The sequence below is a fragment of the Gorilla gorilla genome, chromosome 2, assembly GCF_029281585.2.
Source record: "Gorilla gorilla gorilla isolate KB3781 chromosome 2, NHGRI_mGorGor1-v2.1_pri, whole genome shotgun sequence".
Lineage (NCBI taxonomy): Eukaryota > Metazoa > Chordata > Mammalia > Primates > Hominidae > Gorilla > Gorilla gorilla.
In genome coordinates this window covers 48447782-48470055 of record NC_086017.1, presented here as the reverse complement: position 1 = coordinate 48470055, position 22274 = coordinate 48447782, and the positions used below count along the sequence as shown (strand labels likewise).

Here is a 22274-nt window from a genome sequence, read left to right as displayed (position 1 = left end):
AATGTACTATATGATAAAGTTGACTTTTAATCAGTGGATTTTAAGTGGATTATTTAATAAAGTGTTGGGGCATTTGATGAGCCACATTCTGAAAAAAAGTATTAAAATGGATATTTACTCCTTACCAAACTATATTTAATTTTTAAAATTGTAATGTAAAATACTGAAACCACGAAAATTGTTTGAAGAAGCTCATTTTTTCCTAGCCTCAGAATAGATAAGGGCTTTCTTAATGTAACATCAAAAATTTTACTAAATGAAAATTATAATAAATGATATAATCATATAAAATGATATAATAATTGAAAATGAAGTACATGGAACTTCGGTATGGTAAACAAAAGCAAGTGAGATTTAAACGCAGGTTGGTGTCACAAACCAGGTTGGTGTTACCAAAGAGTTAATGTCCCCAAATAAACCAGACACTCAAGTACAAAAATAGGCAAAGGATATGAACAGGTAATTCCCAAAAGGAACATGGCAAATATCCAAAGAAAAGATGTCAGTATCACTCCTAATAAAATAAATGAAAATGTAACAAAATACAGGTTTCTTTCATTAGGCTGGGAAAAGTGAAAAAGGAGAAATGACAGCAATGTCGATGGGGTGGTGGAGAAGAGCCCCCTTCCTGCCCCAGAGATGGAGTGTCAATTGGTGTTCCCTTCGGAGGGGTCCATTCCCAGGCTGTACCAAAAGCACACCTTTGCCCTGGCAACCCCATTTATCCTCAACAATCCCCTGTCCACTGCAACTTTATTTCCACTAGGGATAAACTGTAAAGAACCGAAATGTGCATTATTAATAAGGTTATTGGCTAAATAAATAGCAGCGTATGCAAATAATGAAATATCATGCAGCCTTTTAAAATAGTGATAGATATTATTGCATGTATTCATATTATTGAGTGGATAACTGTTCACAACATATTGTTTAATGGAGAAAGTAATTTCAAGGCAAATATTTAGTGTGTCTCATAAAATTGTGGTGATTGTGTGTATGTGCACACACATACGCACTGTCAAAAATAATACTCACCTAAATGTTAGCAGTGGTTACTTTGGTGTCATGAAATTAGAGATGGCTTTTACTTTCTTTTTTATAATTTCCATATTATTTAATTTTTATAAGATGCACCCATTTTTATACTCAGAAAAAAATACAATACACCTACTTTTTTTTTTATCTTGAACAACTCCCAAAATCCATTTTGGGACCTGAATTATCCTGTCGTGCCATCTACAGTGCCTCAGTGGGCCATATGTATGCCTCAGTAGTGCCAACAGCACTGGTCTCTTGGGTCACTGTCGCTCACAGAGGCCCTGAATTCGGACAGGAAGGCCCAGGAGTGGCAGGTGGAGGCAGCTCCCCCAGAGCCCTAGTGACGTGCTCAGTTGCCTAGACAGGAGCCTCATAGCACAGTCTGGACAGAGAGAGAAACAGGAACAAATCAGTAGGCTGGAGGTAGAAGCCATCTGGGAGCCACTGGAGTTGCTCTGTTAGCTCAGGAATTTGAGTTGAGGCAGAAATGAGGAGGTGGAGAAAGACTTAAAACTCCTAGGATTTTGAAAACTTTGACTCCTAGAGCCTGAGAATTGCAGGACATTTGACTTTATCTACACCTGTGGTTCCCAAACATCATATCTACAAATGACTTTTAATATAGTTTCTTTAACATTCAGCTTTATATCAACTCTCATTGGTTTTTGCTTATTTAAATAAATGTTGTGTAAAGTGAAACTTAATCATTATTATTAATTGGAAACCAATATTTTTCCCACGAATAGCAAGTAACTGTATAAAGTAAACAAAGCTAAAGCAAAATGGAGTGAAAACAAAAATATTTTATGTTGTTTCCAGCAGAAAGCTGTGAGCTGAGCCTGCATACCCTCTCTCCTTGTTAAAATGGCAAGTTTTAGAAAGGCCTAGCCCAAAACTCAGACTTGGTCTTCATTGCGAAGGGAGAGGGGGTCACACCATTCACTCTACCTTATTATCCATCTACCACGTAAGGCCATCTCATGGCCTGCCCGTGGCACAGGCCCCACTTGGAGGGCATTCTCATCTAGTCCAACACTGCCAGGGAGGAACCCTGTCATCGGCATTCCTCACCCCTTCTCTGCTCTCCCCGGAAGGGAGGTGTTGTCAGAAACGGTGCCTAGGCCAGGCACAGTGGCTCATGCCTGTAATCCCAACACTTTAGGAGGCCAAGGTGGGCGTATCACGAGGTCAGGAGCTCGAGACCAGCCTGACCAACATGGTGAAACCCCGTCCCTACTAAAAATACAAAAAATTAGCTGGTGTGGTGGCAGGCATCTGTAATCCCAGCTACTCAGGAGGCTGAAGCAGGAGAATCACTTGAACCCGGGAGGCGGAGGTTGCAGTGAGCCAAGATTGCACCACTGCACTCCAGCCTGGGCAACAGAGCAAGACTCTGTCTCAAAAAGAAAAAAAAAAGAAAAAATGAAAAGAAACGGTGCCTGGTGCAGGGTGGAATCGGCAGTGGTCCAAGCTTCATGTCCACCTTGTCTGGCCTTGTCTGCAGGCCTTCGAGGACATCTACCTAGAGGAGCGGAAGACCATCAAGGTTCTGCTTGAGTATGCCGACAAGATGTTCACCTATGTCTTCGTGCTGGAGATGCTGCTCAAGTGGGTGGCCTACGGCTTCAAGAAGTACTTCACCAATGCCTGGTGCTGGCTCGACTTCCTCATCGTAGACGTGAGTCTGGGCACCCGAAGGGAACAGGAAGGGGAAACCCATTGCCGGTTCGAGAGAAGGAGCTGAGGCGGAGGGCCCAGTGGGAGCCAGTAGGCTGAAGGGGAGTCACACAGCAGTGCTGTGGGGCAGGCAGAGAGGAAGGAGGACATAAGTCTCCCAGGCCTTGTCCTGGGTTCCCAGGCTCAGAGGAAGAGAAGAAATAGGAGACAGGGTCCTGCCTCTAGAGCCCCCAGTTTGGAGCCACAGCAGGCGGAGACCTAGGCCCCTGCTTCTAGGGGAGATCGTTCAAGAGTAGTCAAGGTAGGGGCGTGAGCCAGGGCAGGGGCTTGGGGCTCAGGGTCCAGAAAGGGAAGTGAGCAGACAAGCTTGTGCTCTAGCACACACCACAGCAGACTGTAAGTGTCCATCAGGCCCACTAGACAGATGGCCATTTCAGAGCCTCCATGCACACACGAGGAGGACAGTTCAGAGCCTCCATGCACACATGAGGAGGAAAGTTCAGAGCCTCCATGCACACATGCCAGGGGGAGAAGGCTACTGAAGGGATGCTGGGCAGGCAGGGGAGAGCCTCCAGCTCAGGGAGAAGGTACTGACTGGGGAGGATGAGAGAGGGGTGGAGTCACCCCAGAGGAGGAGGAAGCCATGAACTGGCTCAGGGGCTCTGGGTTGCTGCCCTAGATGATCAGGTAGCTGTGAGGGCTGCCTGCCCAGGCTGTGTCCAAGGAGGGCCTGGGGCAGGAGGTCAGCATGGCTTCTGAACACCCGGTTGGCAGATGGAGTGTGAAGCCCCTGCCCCACAGCTACCCAGGCCCCAAGACACAGCTGGGTGCCAGGCAGCATGAATGCGGGGTCTGATAGGGGGCCTGACGTCAGTCAAGAGGGAGAGTAGCCAAGCAGAGAGAAACGGGTCAGTGCAGGGCAGGCCTGGGTTTGCACTCACTGAGGACAAAGGAAGCGAAGGCAAAGGGTGCAGGTGGAGGGACCTCTCTGGGGGATCGAACAAAACAGAGTAGGGGTCAGGATCTGCAGACTGAAAAGGGCTTTCCAAAAGGCGCCGGGTTTGCTGATGGCTTCCGGCCTTGACATCGGGCTCTGCATACCAGCAGGAGCTATCCTTCCTGTGGTTACAGAACAGGCTCAGGCCTGTGCAGTCTCCATACCCCACTCAGAGGCTCAGCCCCCAGTAAGCCTGGCCAGAGTCCAGGTTGAGGCTACCAAGGCTGGGTGGGAGGTCAGACTGTGGGTGGCCATGGTGGCAGAGCGCCTTGGGCTAGAGGGGATGCACAGAGACGCAGATCCAGGTCCTTGGACCTGCAGTCCAGGCCTCTTCCTATCACCCCAGGTGGCCAAGAGGATGCTAATCCTGGGGTGAGGGGGTGCTGGGGTGGAAGGGGGGCAAGGAGAGCTCTAGACACACTGGACTGCCCGGCCCAGCCCTCACAGCCTCCCTGAGATGAAGGAGAGGCCCCTGAGGTCTCCCCATTGAGGGACTGTGGGAGGGCCTGGGATCCTGGCAGCTCAGCCCTGAGGATCCCTGACCCGCTGTTCCTGCAGCATCTTGGGCAGTTGGGCCTGCTGAGGGTCTCCCACAAGGCAAGCCAGAGGGACTCTGTGCAGACTTCTGGGGAAGCCCACCCACCAGCCGCTGGCCACCTTGGGGAGCTCAGAGCCAAGGCAGGGGAAAGGGAATCGGCAGTGCTTCCCTGCTCAGGCCCAAGAGAGAAGGAGCTTGTGGAGAAGGCAACCAAGGCTCACAGCAGGGAGGGGCCTTGCCCAAGGCTGAGCAGAAGGAAGTGGGTGTGGAATCCAGCTTTCTTGGCACTGGCCATGCTGCTGTGCCCCTACCCCATCTGCATGCTTCATGGGAAAGTTTGTCTCAGGCCTCAGAGTCTAGGGAAGGATGTTTCCAAGATGAATTCTGCATTATTTTTCAATAAATGCTATTGGGTCTCTACTGTGTGCAAGTACTGTTATGGTGCTGGGGATCTTAGGGAACAAAATAAAAACTCTTCCGCACATGGAGGAAGGTGGCTACAAACAATCAGCATAATCAATAAGCCACTTTTACATTATGTGAAAAAGTAGTATCTACCATGGAGCAAAGAGAACTTGGGAAGGGAAGGGGTGGGGTGGAGGGGAAGGTGCAGGTTACCACTTTTAAATAGGATGATCAGAGTAGGCGCACTTTGGTGACATTTGAGCGGGTTTGAAGTTGGGGTTAGCCAGGCCAATGTCTGGCAGATGTTCCAAGCAGAGGTTGGAAGAGCAGTGCAAGGACCGTGTGTCGGGAGCATGCCTGGCATACTGGGGGAAATGCAGGGAGGCTAGAGCCACTGAGCAGAAGGAAGTGCAGGAGATGAGGCCAGATTGCAGGAGATGCAGCCAGATTGCCGCCTTTGAAAAAATATGGCCTTTGATTTAGAATGAAATGGGGGTAGGGGGGCGGCATTGGAAGGCTCTGAACAGAAGAGTGCCGTGAACTGACTGATTTTCTTTAGGGGGTCACTCGGTCATGGAGGCCGGGGTAGAGAGGGATGAGTAGAAGCAGGGAGAAGAGTTAGGAGGCTCAGGCCATGATCCAGTGAGAGACGATGGTGGCCGGGCCAGGACGGTGGCAGTAGAAGTGGTGAGAAACATTTGGACTTCAGATGTATTTTGAAGGCAGAGCCAACAGGAAATCCTGATGGGTTAGACACAGGGTGTCAGAGACAGAGAGGAGGCAGGGAGGACGCCAAGAATTGTGGCCTGCACGCTGGAGGGATGGAGTTGCCGTCACCTGAGACGGGAAGCCATCGCCGGGGCAGACGGGGCAAGCTTTGGAAAGAACAGAGACCGCAAGGCAGCCTGTTAGGAACTGGGCAGGCAGACCAGCTGTGTTAGGAACTGGGCAGGCAGACCAGCTGGACCTGGCACTCTGGAGGTCCTGCCCTCAAGGAGAGGTCCCTGAGAGATGCCCCCCGACTCTCCAGGATTGGCAGCCAATAGCCCAGCATCCTTGAGGGGTGAGTGGGGGCAACACAGAAATCAGTCTGGCGTGTCTTCCTTCCCCTGGCCTCTTTGCTCAGCTCCCTCCCCTGGTGCTGCCAAGCCTGGGAGGAGGCTGTGGGAGTCAGGCCTCTGCCCCCAGCCTCTCCGAACCCCAGGCTGGCCTGAGCACCAGGGTGGTGCTAATGCTGACTGCAGGGAAGGTCAGGCAGCAGGCCATGTGATCACAGGACAGCGGTGAAGTAAGAAGGGAGTGGATGCCCATGGAGCTTTAGAAGGATAAAAGCCACAGAGTGGAAGTGCCCTGGGGGGGTGGGGCAGAGGGAACAGAGAGCTGAGGCTCCTGGTGCCACCCAGTCCCCATCTTCTTTGAAGATGTTGAAATGCTGCACAGTCTGGCCTTGGGGAAATGCCCCACGATTGTCTATTTGCTCCTACTTAACCCAGGACTGCCTCTCCTTCCCCAAAAAAGGCTTCTTTGGCGAAGAAGGAGACAGGTCCAAGAATTGGAATTGAAGGAAAGAATGTGGAGACCAAAAGCCCAGGCTTTGTGTCCCTGCTCTGCCATACCAGCAGAGTGGCTTTGGAATTCAGTTTTCCCATCTGTAGAATAGAGGTGGCGCATCGCAACATCGCAGGGTTAGTAGGGTTATTACAGAGCGTGTATGTGAAGTACACATAGCAGCCTCTCAGTAAAGGCCCAGAAGCCAGGATACTCCTGGGCTCACCCCAGCTTGGGCTCTGGGAAGCCTGGCCCAGTGCAGAGCTGGCCTGTGATGACAGTCCACCCCAGGACTAATAAAGAGTGGACACAGGAGGCCTGTGGCTCTCTCGCACCCAGCACCGTCTTAGTGGGGCCAGAAGGCCTACTGTCTGTCCCCAACAGTGGGGAGCTGTTCCCATCCTCCCCATTTCTACTTTGTCTCCCCCAGGTCTCTCTGGTCAGCCTGGTGGCCAACACCCTGGGCTTTGCCGAGATGGGCCCCATCAAGTCACTGCGGACGCTGCGTGCACTCCGTCCTCTGAGAGCTCTGTCACGATTTGAGGGCATGAGGGTAAGAGAGGTGGCTGCCTTCCCACCAGGGAGTGGGAGGCGGTCCCACAGGCCCAGCCCACTGCCACCCAGGACCCCTCCCTGTGCTTCTGATGTCCTATGGCCGCGGAGACTGTGGCCGAGGCTGACTTGGTAGGAGCGTGGCCCAGAACCTCCAGGAGAGGCACAGCTGGGCATGGAGGCACACTGAGGCTAGGCAGCTGTGAGAACCCACCTCCAGGGCTCACCCTCCAGCCCTGTGAGCTCCCATGAGGGCTGGGAGAGCACTGGACAAAGGAGAGGAAGCAAGACTTGCTGGGCACAGGGGTCTCAGCTACACCCCAGGCCACTGGCACCAGGGCCCCTGTGCTTCTGTCCTGCGGGGCTGCATCTCTGTGTGCCCACTCTGTGTGCCCCTCTGCATGCCCTGCCTCCTGGCAGACACCGGCTGCCAGCCCTCTGTCTGTGATGGCCAGTGGGGCTGTGGTCGGGAGGGTGAGGGAAGAGGCATAGAGCAAGCTGCATTCCCAGCATCAGACAGAGGCTGTAGAGGAAATAACCACGTGCTTAGTGATCTCCTGTGCACCATTTTCCTAGTGCAGATCCCTGTGCATTTTTCAAGTCACCACATTTTACCAAAGAATGAGAGCAGATAAGGCAGACTTGAAAGCGCACCAAGAAAAACATCAGCCGTGATATATAGCAAGAAAACAAATACACATGTGTGTGTTTGTGTTTACTTGTGTGGGGTATTTTTTTAACAAAACATACCAGTTCTGTGTGGCTTCAGAAGACATGTTTGTTTGTCTCCCACTGACCCAGCAGGCACCATCACACAGCTCAGCCTACCAGTCGGTTGATGGCTTTGAACCTTGCCCACACCCTCAATCCATGGAGACACACATAGCTTATTCCTGGTGGGAAACCATACACAAGATAATGTTCAGAGTTAAATGTCTCTTTGGGAGCAAGGACATTTGATTCCAGAGGGACGCAATGAGACACTAGGTGCCAGGAATGCCTCTGCGGTGGCCATTGGCCACAGAGCCAGCCAAGGGCAAACTCCCAGGGCTTCCCCACCTCACTCTACACCCAGATGTTTGGTGTCCTAAGAGCTGGGTTTTCCATCCTGTTCCAGGGTTCAGCGTGCCTGCTGGGGAACAGCGTCCCCCAACCTGGCATCTGGCCCACACCACACAGTCCACACCAGCTTCACCTCCAGTCTGTGTGGCACATGTGTTCCTGGTGCATGGACAGCTGGGGACTTGGTCCATGAGTGGGGTGGAGGGTCCCAAATGCCTCTATTAGGGAATCTTCTCCAGGGTGCTGTGAGTCTAGATGCAGAGCATGAGGCTGTGGCTCCATGGGATCTGAGAGCCCCTCACTGGGGAGCAGGTATCACAGGGAGTACCCATGCCACCTGCTTTCTGGCTCTGCTCTTATGGGAGCACTGGAGAACTGCCACAACCCCCTCTAGACACTTCACTGAGGTCCCATCCATCCCAATAGCAACAACCTAAAATAAACCAGAATTTAGCTCCAAAAATGTAAGGACTTGTGGGATTGTTAGGAAACCCAGTCTTGGGGACATGTTTTGAGAGGTCCTTTCCCATCAAGTTGCTGGTATCCTCAACCAGCACACACCTTGGTGAAAATCAGATTTTAAAGATCACAGATTCAGGGCAGGGCCAAGAAGGGAAACCAGATGTTCTGAAGCCACACCAGACTCTAGGGTGCACTCCCCTCACTCCCCACCAGGGCTTCCAGCCATGGAGCTGGCCTCTCCCTTGAGTGTGGGATCTGCACACCCACCTGCACAGCCCCCTGCAGCCAGGGAGTTCATTCTTTCTTGGGGTGGCAGGGGGTCTTGAAAAGGGCATGTGCTCTGGGCACCCCCAGGAACTGAGCCACTTCTCTGTCCACTTGAGGTGGTGGTCAATGCCCTGGTGGGCGCCATCCCGTCCATCATGAACGTCCTCCTCGTCTGCCTCATCTTCTGGCTCATCTTCAGCATCATGGGCGTGAACCTCTTTGCGGGGAAGTTTGGGAGGTGCATCAACCAGACAGAGGGAGACTTGCCTTTGAACTACACCATCGTGAACAACAAGAGCCAGTGTGAGTCCTTGAACATGACCGGAGAATTGTACTGGACCAAGGTGAAAGTCAACTTTGACAACGTGGGGGCCGGGTACCTGGCCCTTCTGCAGGTGGTAAGTCCTGGAGAGAAGGGACTTCCTTCCTCCCAATGGCTGTTGAGCAGCATGGCCATCACCCATGATGTGGGCAGGAAGGGGGGGCAGTGGGGCCATGCTGGATCTTCATAGGAGGATCACAGTGCCCAAAGGAGGCTCAGGACTCTCCAGGGATTTGGCTCCTTGGGAAATCCCCAGACTTTCAGTTCTAGAACCGATACCACATTCTCCAAATTGCAGAGTATGGGGATGGTCTGTGGTGCTGTAGAACCGACTCCCAGCCAGTAGTCAAGCTGATCTCTTCAGGCTATCAGTTAGGCAGTATGATGGCACAGATTAAAAAATGAAAGACCATAGACTACTCAGGAACTGAACTATTAGCAAAGTTGTGACTGTGGCCACCCTCTGTTATAAAATATAGTGTTAGCTCTTGTGTTGTTTAAAAGAACATATTTCCAGCCAGACGCAGTGGCTCACACTTGTAATCCCAGCACTTTGGGAGGCCGAGGTGGGCGGATCACGAGTTCAGGAGATCGAGACCATCCTGGCTAACACGATGAAAACCTGTCTCTACTAAAAATACAAAAAAAATTAGCTGGGCGTGGTGGTGGGCACCTGTAGTCCCAGCTACTCGGGAGGCTGAGGCAGGAGAATGGCGTGAACCCGGGAGGTGGAGCTTGCAGTGAGCTGAGATCTCACCACTGCACTCCAGCCTGGGCGACAGAGCCAGACTCCATCAAAAAAAAAAAAAAAAAAAAAGAATATATTTCCATCTTTGATGTGCAATGTTTAAGCACACACAATCCTTCTAGGGTTTCCACTGATTTTGTGAGTATGGTGGCTTCAGTGATTATCACACATTCCATAAAATTAACCTACCATTAGCCTTGACCAATGCAACAGAACCACAATGCATAGAGCTGCAATTTGCTTGTCTTGCTGTTCCAATCTTAAGCCCAGACACCTGTCTCTGGTCCCCAAAGCAGAGGAAAACTCAGCAGACTCTCACCTGGAAACTTTATACATCCACTCACACCTCCACCCATCCCTTAAGCCCCAGTGGTAGTCCCACAAAGACTCCCCTGCACTGCCTAGTGGAGAATGGTAGATTAGCACCAAACCCAAGGAGCTGTCTATTCCTGCAATTGTCCCTCAGAATGTCAGAACTTTGGAAGAAAAAGCCTCCTTTTGTAGACTAAGAACTGCTGACCTTTCCAGACAAAGCCACTTGGTGTTTGGGAAGAATTCAGTCATAAATATCTCATACCCTTGGGTGGTCCCCAGCAGTTTCCAAAGTATTTCCGGGGCTATCTTTATAGGCAAGGGCCTCTTGGTACAGGGAGCTGGAGTAGCTTGCCTACTATGGGCAGCCTCAGCTTCCCCTTCTGCCCTACCTGCCTCATAAGAATTCTTCGACACAGGAAGTTTGTGTACCTGAGCTTGTGCTTAGAAAGGAAGCTTGGGGGCCAGGCATGGTAGCTCATACTTGTAATCCCAGCACTTTGGGGGCCTGAGGTAGGTGGATCATTTGAGGTCAGGAGCTCGAGACCAGCCTGGCCAATGTGGTGAAACCCCATCTCTACTAAAAATACAAAAATTAGCTGGTAGTGGTGTTGCACGCCTGTAATCCCAGCTATTCAGGAGGCTGAGGCAGGAGAATCACTTGAACTCGGGAGGCAGAGGTTGCAGTGAGCTGAGATCACACCATTGCACTCCAGCCTGGGCAACAGAGAGAGACTCTGTCTCAAAAAAAAAAAAAAAAAAAAAAAAAGAGGCTCGGGGCAGGACTGGATTTGGCCAAAAACACAAATGAGACTTCACTGGGGTGTCAGTCTCACACCAAGCCTGTCTCTTGGGCTCTTTCTGCATAGCAGCCCAGACTAGGGCAGACAATGCCACCAGCACTAGGGCCCTCTCTGGTTCAGCCTCCCTCTTTACTCCCTTGGTGTGGTATGCTGGAGCCAGCTTGTGCGCCAGCTCACAAGAGCTCATTGTTACATTTTCAGAAATTTTGCAAGCTGTTTATTAAATACAGCCATTATAAAAAATTGAATTCTATAAACTTATAAAATTAACTAAATGATATTAAAACAAAGGTAATAAATACTCAAGATCCATCATTACATTTTAGTATTATCATCTATGCTCTTGAGGCTTTTTACTTCTATTATGTCTGTACAGTGGGAGTACCATAATGCTAAGCTCTTTTGCATCTCTTCTCAACTCCATTGAGTAACTTCACATTGGTAACCTGAAATCGACCATGGTGAGAATATTTACACAAGAGAAATTGGCAAACCAACAATCAGGGTTTTTTCTTTTCTTCTGGGATGTCAGCTGTTAACCATTTACCAACACACCATTGACAAAAGAACCCCCTTAAGTACAAGGGAAGGTTGAGATTCTTCGGGAACTTCCCTTGAAAGTCCATGGAGCAGAAGCCACATGGTTCTCTGAGATGTAGGACAAAGGGGACCAGGTCAGCCCTGGAGTCTAGAACACAGAGTCTAAGTTCCACCTCTGTCTCCCTGATAGAATCACTGTCAGGATTCTGTGATGTTTTAGAAATGGAAATGAGGGTGGATCTGAAGGGCAGACCTCCTGCAAGCCCCCTCAGACTCTTGGCCTCAATCAAGAAGCTTATTCCCTGCTGCATGGCCTTCTTGGGGCATCTTCTCAGCTGCTTCCCCTCCCCACCCCTAGCACTAAACAAGGTCTTTCTCTGACCACCCAGGCATTTAGATGCTGCTGAAGGGGTGAGGTGGGGTGGCTTGCTTTTCATAAGAAGCTTGCTTCTGGCTTCATCTGTCCAGACCAGAGCCCTAAGTAGCTCAAGCGAGGTGCAGAATTAAATGATTGTCTTAATCTTGTCTTTTCCTCCCAGGCAACATTTAAAGGCTGGATGGACATTATGTATGCAGCTGTGGACTCCAGGGGGGTAGGTTGCCACAGTGGCTTCTTCCACCAAGTCAGGCACCTGAGGCTCCTGGTTGCTTGGCCACCAGGGAATCAGTGTCTGCATCTGAAAGCCCAGCCCACAAGGGCAAGATCTCGTGTCACTCTGGAGTTCAGCCTCTCTGGAATGCCCAAGCCTGGCTCTGGGGCAAGGTTGCTTGGTCTCCTAAGAAGTCCCAGAATTCTCAAATGTCTTTCAAATTAAACTCACTGTGGTTTACTGACTTTTACCCCAGGAGGATGGGGTGGAAGCAACAGAGACGCAAATCAAGCTTCTTCTTTGTCCAGCACCCCACCCAATCACACTGACAGCCCAGTGAAGACTGACAGAGGTCCCCATGTACTCCAGCCTCCCATTGGCCCAGGGCCGGAGCCAGGCACTGATACTCTGCCAGCCCTGAGCTCAGCATGTCTGCTGTCCTCACCTGCTACCATCCACTCCTCTCACCTCTATCCCTACCCACCTCTGGCCCACAGACTCACATAACTGGGCTAATGACCTTCCTCTAGATACACCCTCTTTCCCACAGAATGGACACCCCTAGCCAGCCCTCTGCCTCTGCTCCCCACCCCTCCCCATGTGACCCCTGAGACCCCAGCCTGTCTGATCTCCCTGTGTGATTTCTCCCTTGCAGTATGAAGAGCAGCCTCAGTGGGAATACAACCTCTACATGTACATCTATTTTGTCATTTTCATCATCTTTGGGTCTTTCTTCACCCTGAACCTCTTTATTGGTGTCATCATTGACAACTTCAACCAACAGAAGAAAAAGATACGTAGAGCACCAGCTCCCCACTGGGCTGGGCAGGGTGGGGCCGGGTGCCAGGGGATTGAGGGGCCACTCAGGCTCCAGGTCCCATCTCACCTTCCCTGTTGGGGATGGTCCTCTTCTTGCTCCTGCTGGAATGAGGTGGGGAGAAGGGTGTGTCCAGGGATGTAACATGCCTAGGCCTGTAAGAACGTAAGAATGGGCTTTGGTGGGAGGCCCCATGCCTGCCCTAATCTACCTAAGAGATGAGACTCCTGGGAGAAGCTGGGGTGAGAGCTGCAACTGTTCACCTGGTCCATGATCAGAGGTCATGGGTAAGGCCTGTGCAGAGGCCCTGGGCTCCCAGAGCTTCATCAGAGAGGCTATGACTGGGTTGTAGGCAAACCAAGTGAACGGAGAGAACCTGAAGGCTGGTTGAGCTGGGAGGAGAAAAGGGTAGGGGGGTGGATACTGGATTTGCAGGTCATAAAGCCAGAGAGATCTCAAGGTGAAAAGGGACAGGGCCCCTGGATAAATAGATTTGGGGAAGAATCTGTGGTGCAGAATAGGGACATATTTTGTCCAGGAGAGAAAGCCAGGAGGTGGTCGACCCTGGCATCCTCATCAAGAAGGCAAGATCCTGGTGCCCTCCATGCTGGGGCCTCTGAGAACCCCAGAATGAGGTTGGTGCCTTCTCTTTGCACTTAGGGGGCCAGGACATCTTCATGACAGAGGAGCAGAAGAAGTACTACAATGCCATGAAGAAGCTGGGTTCCAAGAAGCCCCAGAAGCCCATCCCACGGCCCCTGGTGAGCCAGGCTCCTGGTTTTGTGGGAGTGGGGAGGATCTTCTGGGGTCCCTGGGAAGCTTTCGTGCCACATGGCCAGCCATCAGGGCCGCTTCACAGTCTTTCAGCCCAGCCTGAGGGGCACTGTCAGATGTCTGATCATGAAGAGAGGTCCCAGCCTCGTACAGATAGGGAGGAAGGTATGATAAGGATGTAGCATCCCAGGACACTCCCCACCCACAGGAACCCTCTGTACCTGAGCAAATCTCCTCCTTCCCCTCAAGGATGCAGGCTTTCCCCAGGAAAAGCAGTGCAGCCTTCACAGCCCCACCCCACCCCACTCAGAGCCTCATCCTTGGACCCCCAGAACAGTCAGGGAGCCGGATTCCTGAGTCACCTGGTGGGGAGAGCCAAGAGCTCTGGAGAGCGGGGTCCTCTCCAAGACTGACTCCCTTGGTGCAATCAAGCCATTATCCAAAAAACTGTGTGTGTGTGTGTGTGTGTGTGTGTGTGTGTGTGTGTGTGTGTGTGTGTGTGTCTGTTATAATCTTTTCCAAGTGGGAGAACAGAAAAAAAAAATATATATATATATATATATATATATATAAAATCTTATTTCTTCCCCCAAATAATCTGGGCTGATTTACAATTAAAGACACATACAAATATGGTTAGTAGAATAAATAAAATAAATTCCATAAAAAAGTGGAGAAAATATATTAATCTAAGCACTGACATAATTACTAAGGTTGAAGTTTAAATTTGCCCTTGAGCCTTCAGACTGTGGGAACTAAAAGGGAAGCACAATGAACAGTGTGCTAAGGATGCTCAGGGCAGGAACAATCTCTCCCTGAAGATCCATCATGGAAGGCCCCATGGAAGATGGAGCTGTGGGGATGGGCCTTGAAGCCCAGGAAGCATTTCAGCAGGACAGCCAGTGGCTTTAGCCTCCAGGACTTTTTCCTCTGCACTCTCTGTGGCAGTGTTGCAGGGGCTTTGGGCTCACTAAAGGGTAGAGTGGGAGGGTGGGTGGTCTGGGATGAGAGGCAGCAACAGACATTTGCCAGCCTCCCCAAGGGCCCTGCTGAGCACTTTCCATTTGCCTCTCCTTTCAGAACAAGTACCAGGGCTTCATATTCGACATTGTGACCAAGCAGGCCTTTGACGTCACCATCATGTTTCTGATCTGCTTGAATATGGTGACCATGATGGTGGAGACAGATGACCAAAGTCCCGAGAAAATCAACATCTTGGCCAAGATCAACCTGCTCTTTGTGGCCATCTTCACAGGCGAGTGTATTGTCAAGCTGGCTGCCCTGCGCCACTATTACTTCACCAACAGCTGGAATATCTTCGACTTCGTGGTTGTCATCCTCTCCATCGTGGGTGGGTATACAAGTCAGCTGGACGGAGAAGCCCTCCCCAGCCAGGCCTCTCCTCCAGCCCCTGGGTCTCTGCTGAATGCCACGTACAACCCTAGCTTCTTTCATAATTTTTTTCAGTGCATTTCTCACCCCCCTTCTCCCCTCACACATACACGCACACACACCTCTCCAGAGAGAACTTATCTGGAAGGCCCCACTTGGGCCAAGGAGCCCAACCTGGCAGAGGACCCAGCACTTGCTCCTGGCCCCACCCTCCAGAGGACCTGGGAACACAGTTCTCTAACTGCTTAGAGAGCTTCAAGGATGAGTCTGGGAATGGGAGTGGGTGCTGTGGAGGCTAATTCTGCCTGCACTTAGGTTGAAGGAGAAGGAAGCTCAGGATGAGGTGGGTCCCCAGGGATGGGGGATAGGTGGCCCTCCAGAGTAGAAATTATCCCTGAAGATGGAAAATTCTGGAGCTAACCGCCAAGGTGTATGCCAGACTCCTTCAGACATCACCTGCCTCATGCAATTCACCCAGTCAATTCAGCACCAAAGGAGGGAGATTATGCAGCTGGGGAGAAGCAGAGACCCAATCCTGACCCATGTCTGTTTGACCTCGGAGCCCAGATCTTTTTTTTATATAACAGCTTTACTGAGACATAATTCACATACCATAAAATTCACGGTTAACTTTAAAGTCACTTTAAAGTATACAATTCAGTGTTTTTTAATATATGCACAGAGCTTTGCAACCATCACCACTATCTAATTTTAGAATATATTCCTTTCCCCAAAGGAAACTCTACCCATTTAATAGTCAATCCCCATTCACTTCCCCTCTCCCTTACCCCTGAAAACCACTTATCTAAAATTTTGAGGGACCACCAAACTGTTTTTCAATATGGCTGCACCTTTTTACATTCTCGCTGTCAATGTGTGAGGATTCCAATTATTTCGCCCTCACCAACACTTGTTATTGCCTGCATTCTTTTTATAGGAGCCCTCCTAGTGGGTATGAAGTGATATCTCACTGAGGTTTTGGTTTGCAAAAGCAAATGACTGATGACTAACGATGCAGGACATCTTTCCATGTGCGTGTTGGTCATTTATATATCTTCCTTGGAGAAATCTCTATTCAGATCCTTAGCTCATTTTTAATTGGGTTATTTCTCTTTTTATTGTTGAGTTGTAAGAGTTCTTTACATATTCTGGATCATAGTCTCTTATCAGATATATGACTTAAAAATATTTTCTCCTAGTCTGTGAGTTTTTTCATTTCCTAGTGGTGTCTATTAAAGCACAAAAGTTTTACATGTTAATGAAGTCCAGTTTACTTATATTTTTTGTTTTGTCACTTGTGCTCAGAGCCCAAACTCTTTAACTCTACCCCCATGGGGCTCTGCCTTGCGGTGACTGTGACTTTCATCTTTCTGCCATATACAACCTCTGCCTCTGGTAAATGTAAAGGATAATGCAGGGGCTAAGGCAGGCACTGCTGTGGCTATAGTGACGGGCAGATGGAAGCACAAAGTAGGGTCAGGAATCTCTGGGGGGTCTTAAGCAGGATGAGGGTGAGAGCGTGCCTTATGGGACTGGAGAGGAGTTTTAGAGAATGCAGGATGTCAGCAGCAGGAATGGAACCATTGAGGGACAGTCTCAGAGGCTTTGGAAGGTTCAGCATGTACTTTGGGATCATCTCCTGGCCCGCTGTTTGGGCGGTACCAGAGAGGAGGAGTGGTTAAGAGATCAACTTGGAGCCCGAACGTCTGAGTCAAATCCCAGCTTCTCACTCACTAGGTGGCAACTTGGGTAAGTTACCTCACCTCTGTTTCCTCTTCTGGAAGATGAGGATGATGGCATCTGCTCACTTCCTAGGACAATGGGAAGGACTAAATGAAATGATGGCTATAAAGTGCTCGGCCCATTGCCCCAGTGATCGTAAACACTGGACCCATGTCAGTCAGTGACATTATTATATAAGGAGTCTGGAAAGGGCACTTGGGCCATATAAGACAAGTTTATTTCACTGTTTATTCCATGATTTATATCCATGCCCCTTAAAACTCCAAACCCAGGTAGTCACAGGAGACCCAGGGGCAGTGACGCCCTCAAAGGAGGCAGAGTTAGGAGAGCGATAAGAACCATCACAGAGAAGCTGAGAGAAGACACTGGCCATGGCGTGGCATCAGGGAGCACTGATTTCTGGGCCAGTGTTTCATGCCCTTCGATGGGCACATAAATCATCTGGGCTTCTTAAGATGCAATGGGCTGGGGTGGAGCTGAGATTCTGCATTTCTGATAAGCACCTAGGAGATCCCAAGGCTGCTGGGCCTCAAACCACCCTTTGAATAGCAAGGAGCTAAAAGACCTGAGTTCTGGCCCAAGCTGGGTGGGCAGGATGCTAAGCAGATCCCCTCTGGCCTGGGAACCCAAGATGTAGAAGATGGGCCTAGGACAGCTCTATTGTGCAGGTACACACTGAAGATTAAGGAATGAGGGGGCTGAGAAGGAACCCTGCAAAGGACCCATTTTTCTGGGTCACAGATGCAGACATGGAGACTCAAACAGACAGGAGCAGGCAGAGTCCTAGCATGCCCAGTGGACGCAATCCTGGAAGGGCTGCCTCTCCTTGGCTCCTTGCCATATAGAGATCCCCCCCACCCCCGGCCAACCCCTGCACAGTGATGCTGGCTGGAAGACAGAGGTGCCACCAGTAGCCACAGTCTCTGTTGTTTCCCACAGGCACTGTGCTCTCGGACATCATCCAGAAGTACTTCTTCTCCCCGACGCTCTTCCGAGTCATCCGCCTGGCCCGAATAGGCCGCATCCTCAGACTGATCCGAGGGGCCAAGGGGATCCGCACACTGCTCTTTGCCCTCATGATGTCCCTGCCTGCCCTCTTCAACATCGGGCTGCTGCTCTTCCTTGTCATGTTCATCTACTCCATCTTTGGCATGGCCAACTTCGCTTATGTCAAGTGGGAGGCTGGCATCGACGACATGTTCAACTTCCAGACCTTCGCCAACAGCATGCTGTGCCTCTTCCAGATCACCACGTCGGCCGGCTGGGATGGCCTCCTCAGCCCCATCCTCAACACTGGGCCGCCCTACTGCGACCCCACTCTGCCCAACAGCAATGGCTCTCGGGGGGACTGTGGGAGCCCAGCCGTGGGCATCCTCTTCTTCACCACCTACATCATCATCTCCTTCCTCATCGTGGTCAACATGTACATTGCCATCATCCTGGAGAACTTCAGCGTGGCCACGGAGGAGAGCACCGAGCCCCTGAGTGAGGATGACTTCGATATGTTCTATGAGATCTGGGAGAAGTTTGACCCAGAGGCCACTCAGTTTATTGAGTATTCGGTCCTGTCTGACTTTGCCGATGCCCTGTCTGAGCCACTCCGTATCGCCAAGCCCAACCAGATAAGCCTCATCAACATGGACCTGCCCATGGTGAGCGGGGACCGCATCCATTGCATGGACATCCTCTTTGCCTTCACCAAAAGGGTCCTGGGTGAGTCTGGGGAGATGGACGCCCTGAAGATCCAGATGGAGGAGAAGTTCATGGCAGCCAACCCATCCAAGATCTCCTACGAGCCCATCACCACCACACTCCGGCGCAAGCACGAAGAGGTGTCGGCCACGGTTATCCAGAGAGCCTTCCGCAGGCACCTGCTGCAACGCTCTTTGAAGCATGCCTCCTTCCTCTTCCGTCAGCAGGCGGGCAGTGGCCTCTCCGAAGAGGATGCCCCTGAGCGAGAGGGCCTCATCGCCTACGTGATGAGTGAGAACTTCTCCCGACCCCTTGGCCCACCCTCCAGCTCCTCCATCTCCTCCACTTCCTTCCCACCCTCCTATGACAGTGTCACTAGAGCCACCAGCGATAACCTCCAGGTGCGGGGGTCTGACTACAGCCACAGTGAAGATCTCGCCGACTTCCCCCCTTCTCCGGACAGGGACCGTGAGTCCATCGTGTGAGCCTCGGCCTGGCTGGCCAGGACACACTGAAAAGCAGCCTTTTTCACCATGGCAAACCTAAATGCAGTCAGTCACAAACCAGCCTGGGGCCTTCCTGGCTTTGGGAGTAAGAAATGGGCCTCGGCCCCGCGGATCAACCAGGCAGAGTTCTGTGGCGCCGCGTGGACAGCCGGAGCAGTTGGCCTGTGCTTGGAGGCCTCAGATAGACCTGTGACCTGGTCTGGTCAGGCAATGCCCTGGGGCTCTGGAAAGCAACTTCATCCCAGCTGCTGAGGCGAAATATAAAACTGAGACTGTATATGTTGTGAATGGGCTTTCATAAATTTATTATATTTGATATTTTTTTACTTGAGCAAAGAACTAAGGATTTTTCCATGGACATGGGCAGCAATTCACGCTGTCTCTTCTTAACCCTGAACAAGAGTGTCTATGGAGCAGCCGGAACTCTGTTCTCAAAGCAGAAGTGGAATCCAGTGTGGCTCCCACAGGTCTTCACTGCCCAGGGGTCGAATGGGGTCCCCCTCCCACTTGACCTGAGATGCTGGGAGGGCTGAACCCCCCACTCACACAAGCACACACACACAGTCCTCACACACGGAGGCCAGACACAGGCCGTGGGACTCAGGCTCCCAGCCTAAGGGAGACAGGCCTTTCCCTGCCGGCCCCCCAAGGATGGGGTTCTTGTCCACGGGGCTCACTCTGGCCCTCTATTGTCTCCAAGTTCCCATTTTCCCCCTGTGTTTTCACGCAGGTCATATTGTCAGTCCTACAAAAATAAAAGGCTTCCAGAGGAGAGTGGCCTGGGTCCCAGGGCTGGCCCTAGGCACTGATAGTTGCCTTTTCTTCCCCTCCTGTAAGAGTATTAACAAAACCAAAGGACACAAGGGTGCAAGCCCCATTCATGGCCTGGCATGCAGCTTGTCCTTGCTCCTGGAACCTGGCAGGCCCTGCCCAGCCAGCCAAGGGAAGAGAAGGCTGAGCCATGTGGGTTTGGGGCTAAGAAGTTCACCAGCCCTGAGCCATGGCAGCCCCTCAGCCTGCCTGAAGAGAGGAAACTGGCCATCTCCCAGGGCTCTCTGGACCATACGCAGAGGAGTTTTCTGTGTGGTCCCCAGCTCCTCTCCAGACACAGAGACATGGGAGTGGGGAGCGGAGCTTGGCCCTGCGCCCTGTGCAGGGAAAGGGATAGTCAGGCCCAGTTCTCGTGCCCTTAGAAGGGAATGAACCATGGCACTTTTGAGAGAGGGGGCACTGTGGTCAGGCCCAGCCTCTCTGGCTCAGCCCGGGATCCTGATGGCAGCCACACAGAGGACCTCTTTGGGGCAAGATCCAGGTGGTCCCATAGGTCTTGTGAAAAGGCTTTTTCAGGGAAAAATATTTTACTAGTCCAATCACCCCCAGGACCTCTTCAGCTGCTGACAATCCTATTTAGCATATGCAAATCTTTTAACATAGAGAACTGTCACCCTGAGGTAACAGGGTCAACTGGCGAAGCCTGAGCAGGCAGGGGCTTGGCTGCCCCATTCCAGCTCTCCCACGGAGCCCCTCCACCGGGCGCATGCCTCCCAGGCCACCTCAGTCTCACCTGCCCGCTCTGGGCTGGCTGCTCCTAACCTACCTCGCCAAGCTGTCGGAGGGCTGGACATTTGTGGCAGTGCTGAAGGGGGCATTGCCGGCGAGTAAAGTATTATGTTTCTTCTTGTCACCCCAGTTCCCTTGGTGGCAACCCCAGACCCAACCCATGCCCCTGACAGATCTAGTTCTCTTCTCCTGTGTTCCCTTTGAGTCCAGTGTGGGACACGGTTTAACTGTCCCAGTGACATTTCTCCAAGTGGAAATCCTATTTTTGTAGATCTCCATGCTTTGCTCTCAAGGCTTGGAGAGGTATGTGCCCCTCCTGGGCGCTCACCGCCTGCTGCACAGGCAGGAATGCGGTTGGGAGGCAGGTCAGGCTGCCAGCCCAGCTGGCCGGAAGGAGACTGTGGTTTTTGTGTGTGTGGACAGCCCGGGAGCTTTGAGACAGGTGCCTGGGGCTGGCTGCAGACGGTGTGGTTGGGGGTGGGAGGTGAGCTAGACCCAACCCTTAGCTTTTAGCCTGGCTGTCACCTTTTTAATTTCCAGAACTGCACAATGAACAGCAGGAGGGGAGAAGAGAGTAGGAAAAAGGAGGGAAGGACAGACATCAAGTGCCAGATGTTGTCTGAACTAATCGAGCACTTCTCACCAAACTTCATGTATAAATAAAATACATATTTTTAAAACAAACCAATAAATGGCTTACATGACCTGGTCTAGGCTCTGTCCTTGTGCTGAGATTTGACAAGAGTGGTAGCAGAGGACCGAGGGCCTGGGAGATGGCCTCCTCCTGAGCAAGTCTGGGGAACTTGCTGAGAGAGCATAACACTGACCATCATAACCATGGTTTAAGCGCACAATTCTGTAGCAGTAAGCACATGCACACTGTGGTACCACCGTCACCACCGTCCATGTCAAGAACTTTTCTGTCAGCCCAAATTACCACCCTGCACCCATTAAACACTAACTCCCCACTCCTCCCTTCCCCCAGCCCCAGGGAGCTGCCATTCTGCTTTTCATCCCTACAAATTTGACTACTCTAAGTGCCTTATATAAGTGGAATCATACAATATTTGACAAATTGGACTACCCTAAATGCCTTATATAAGTGGAATCATATATTTGACAAATTCGACTACCCTAAGTGCCTTATATAAGTGGAATCATACAATATTTGTCCTCTTGTGACTGGCTTATTTCACTTACCATAATGTCCTCAAGGTTCATCCAGGTCACAACATATTTCCTTCCTTTTTAGGAATTTTTTTCAGGATTTTCAGAATTTTTTCTTAATTTTTTTCATAAATTTTCAGAATTTACATCCTTTTTAAGGCTGAATAATATTCCATTGTATGTATTTTGCTTGTCCTCTCACCCACTGAGGGACACTTCCGTTGCTTCCACATTTTAGCTATTGTAAATAATGCTACTGTGAACATAAGTGCACAAATATCTGAGACCTTTCCTTGAATTCTTTTGGGCAGGTACCCAGAAGTGGAATTGCTATTTCATATGGCAATTTTATTTTTAATTTTTTTAGGAACTGCCATACTGTCTCCCACAGCACAAGGGTTCCAGTTTGTCTACATCCTCATCAACTCTTGTTATTTTCTGTTTTTTTCAAATAGCAGTCATCCTAATCTGTCTGAGATGGTATCTCATTGTAGTTTTTTTGTTTGTTTGTTTGCTTTTTGTTTTTTGAGATGGAGTCCCACTGTGTCACCCAGGCTAGAGTGCAATGGCACGATCTCAGCTCACTGCAACCTCCGCCTCCCCGGTTCAAGTGATTCTCCTGCCTCAGCTTCCCGAGTAGCTGGAACTACAGGCACCAGCCACCACCAGCTAATTTTTGTGTTTTTAGTAGAGATGGGGTTTCACCATCTTGGCCAGGCTGGTCTCGAACTCCTGACCTCAGGTGATCTGCCCACTTTGGCC

The 22274-nt window shown here is 50.9% G+C and overlaps 1 protein-coding gene across 7 annotated transcripts in view; it reads left to right on the top strand.

Annotated features, from left to right (window-relative positions):
• Window positions 1-21791, top strand: part of SCN5A (sodium voltage-gated channel alpha subunit 5) — a 102493-nt gene extending 80702 nt beyond the window's left edge. For 4 of the 7 annotated variants that reach the window (XM_019024737.4, XM_019024739.4, XM_055381296.2 and 1 more), the window contains exons 21-28: window positions 2543-2716; window positions 6634-6756; window positions 8663-8944; window positions 11811-11864; window positions 12517-12654; window positions 13335-13439; window positions 14533-14803; window positions 17527-21791. In XM_019024737.4, the coding sequence (XP_018880282.1) occupies window positions 2543-2716; window positions 6634-6756; window positions 8663-8944; window positions 11811-11864; window positions 12517-12654; window positions 13335-13439; window positions 14533-14803; window positions 17527-18764 (2385 nt within the window). In that variant the 3' untranslated portion in view covers window positions 18765-21791. Of the gene's footprint in view, window positions 1-2542; window positions 2717-6633; window positions 6757-8662; window positions 8945-11810; window positions 11865-12516; window positions 12659-13334; window positions 13440-14532; window positions 14804-17526 lie in introns of all 7 variants that reach the window. The other 3 variants (XM_063703705.1, XM_063703704.1, XM_055381295.2) reach the window with 2 other exon arrangements.
• Window positions 21792-22274: the final 483 nt, after the last annotated feature.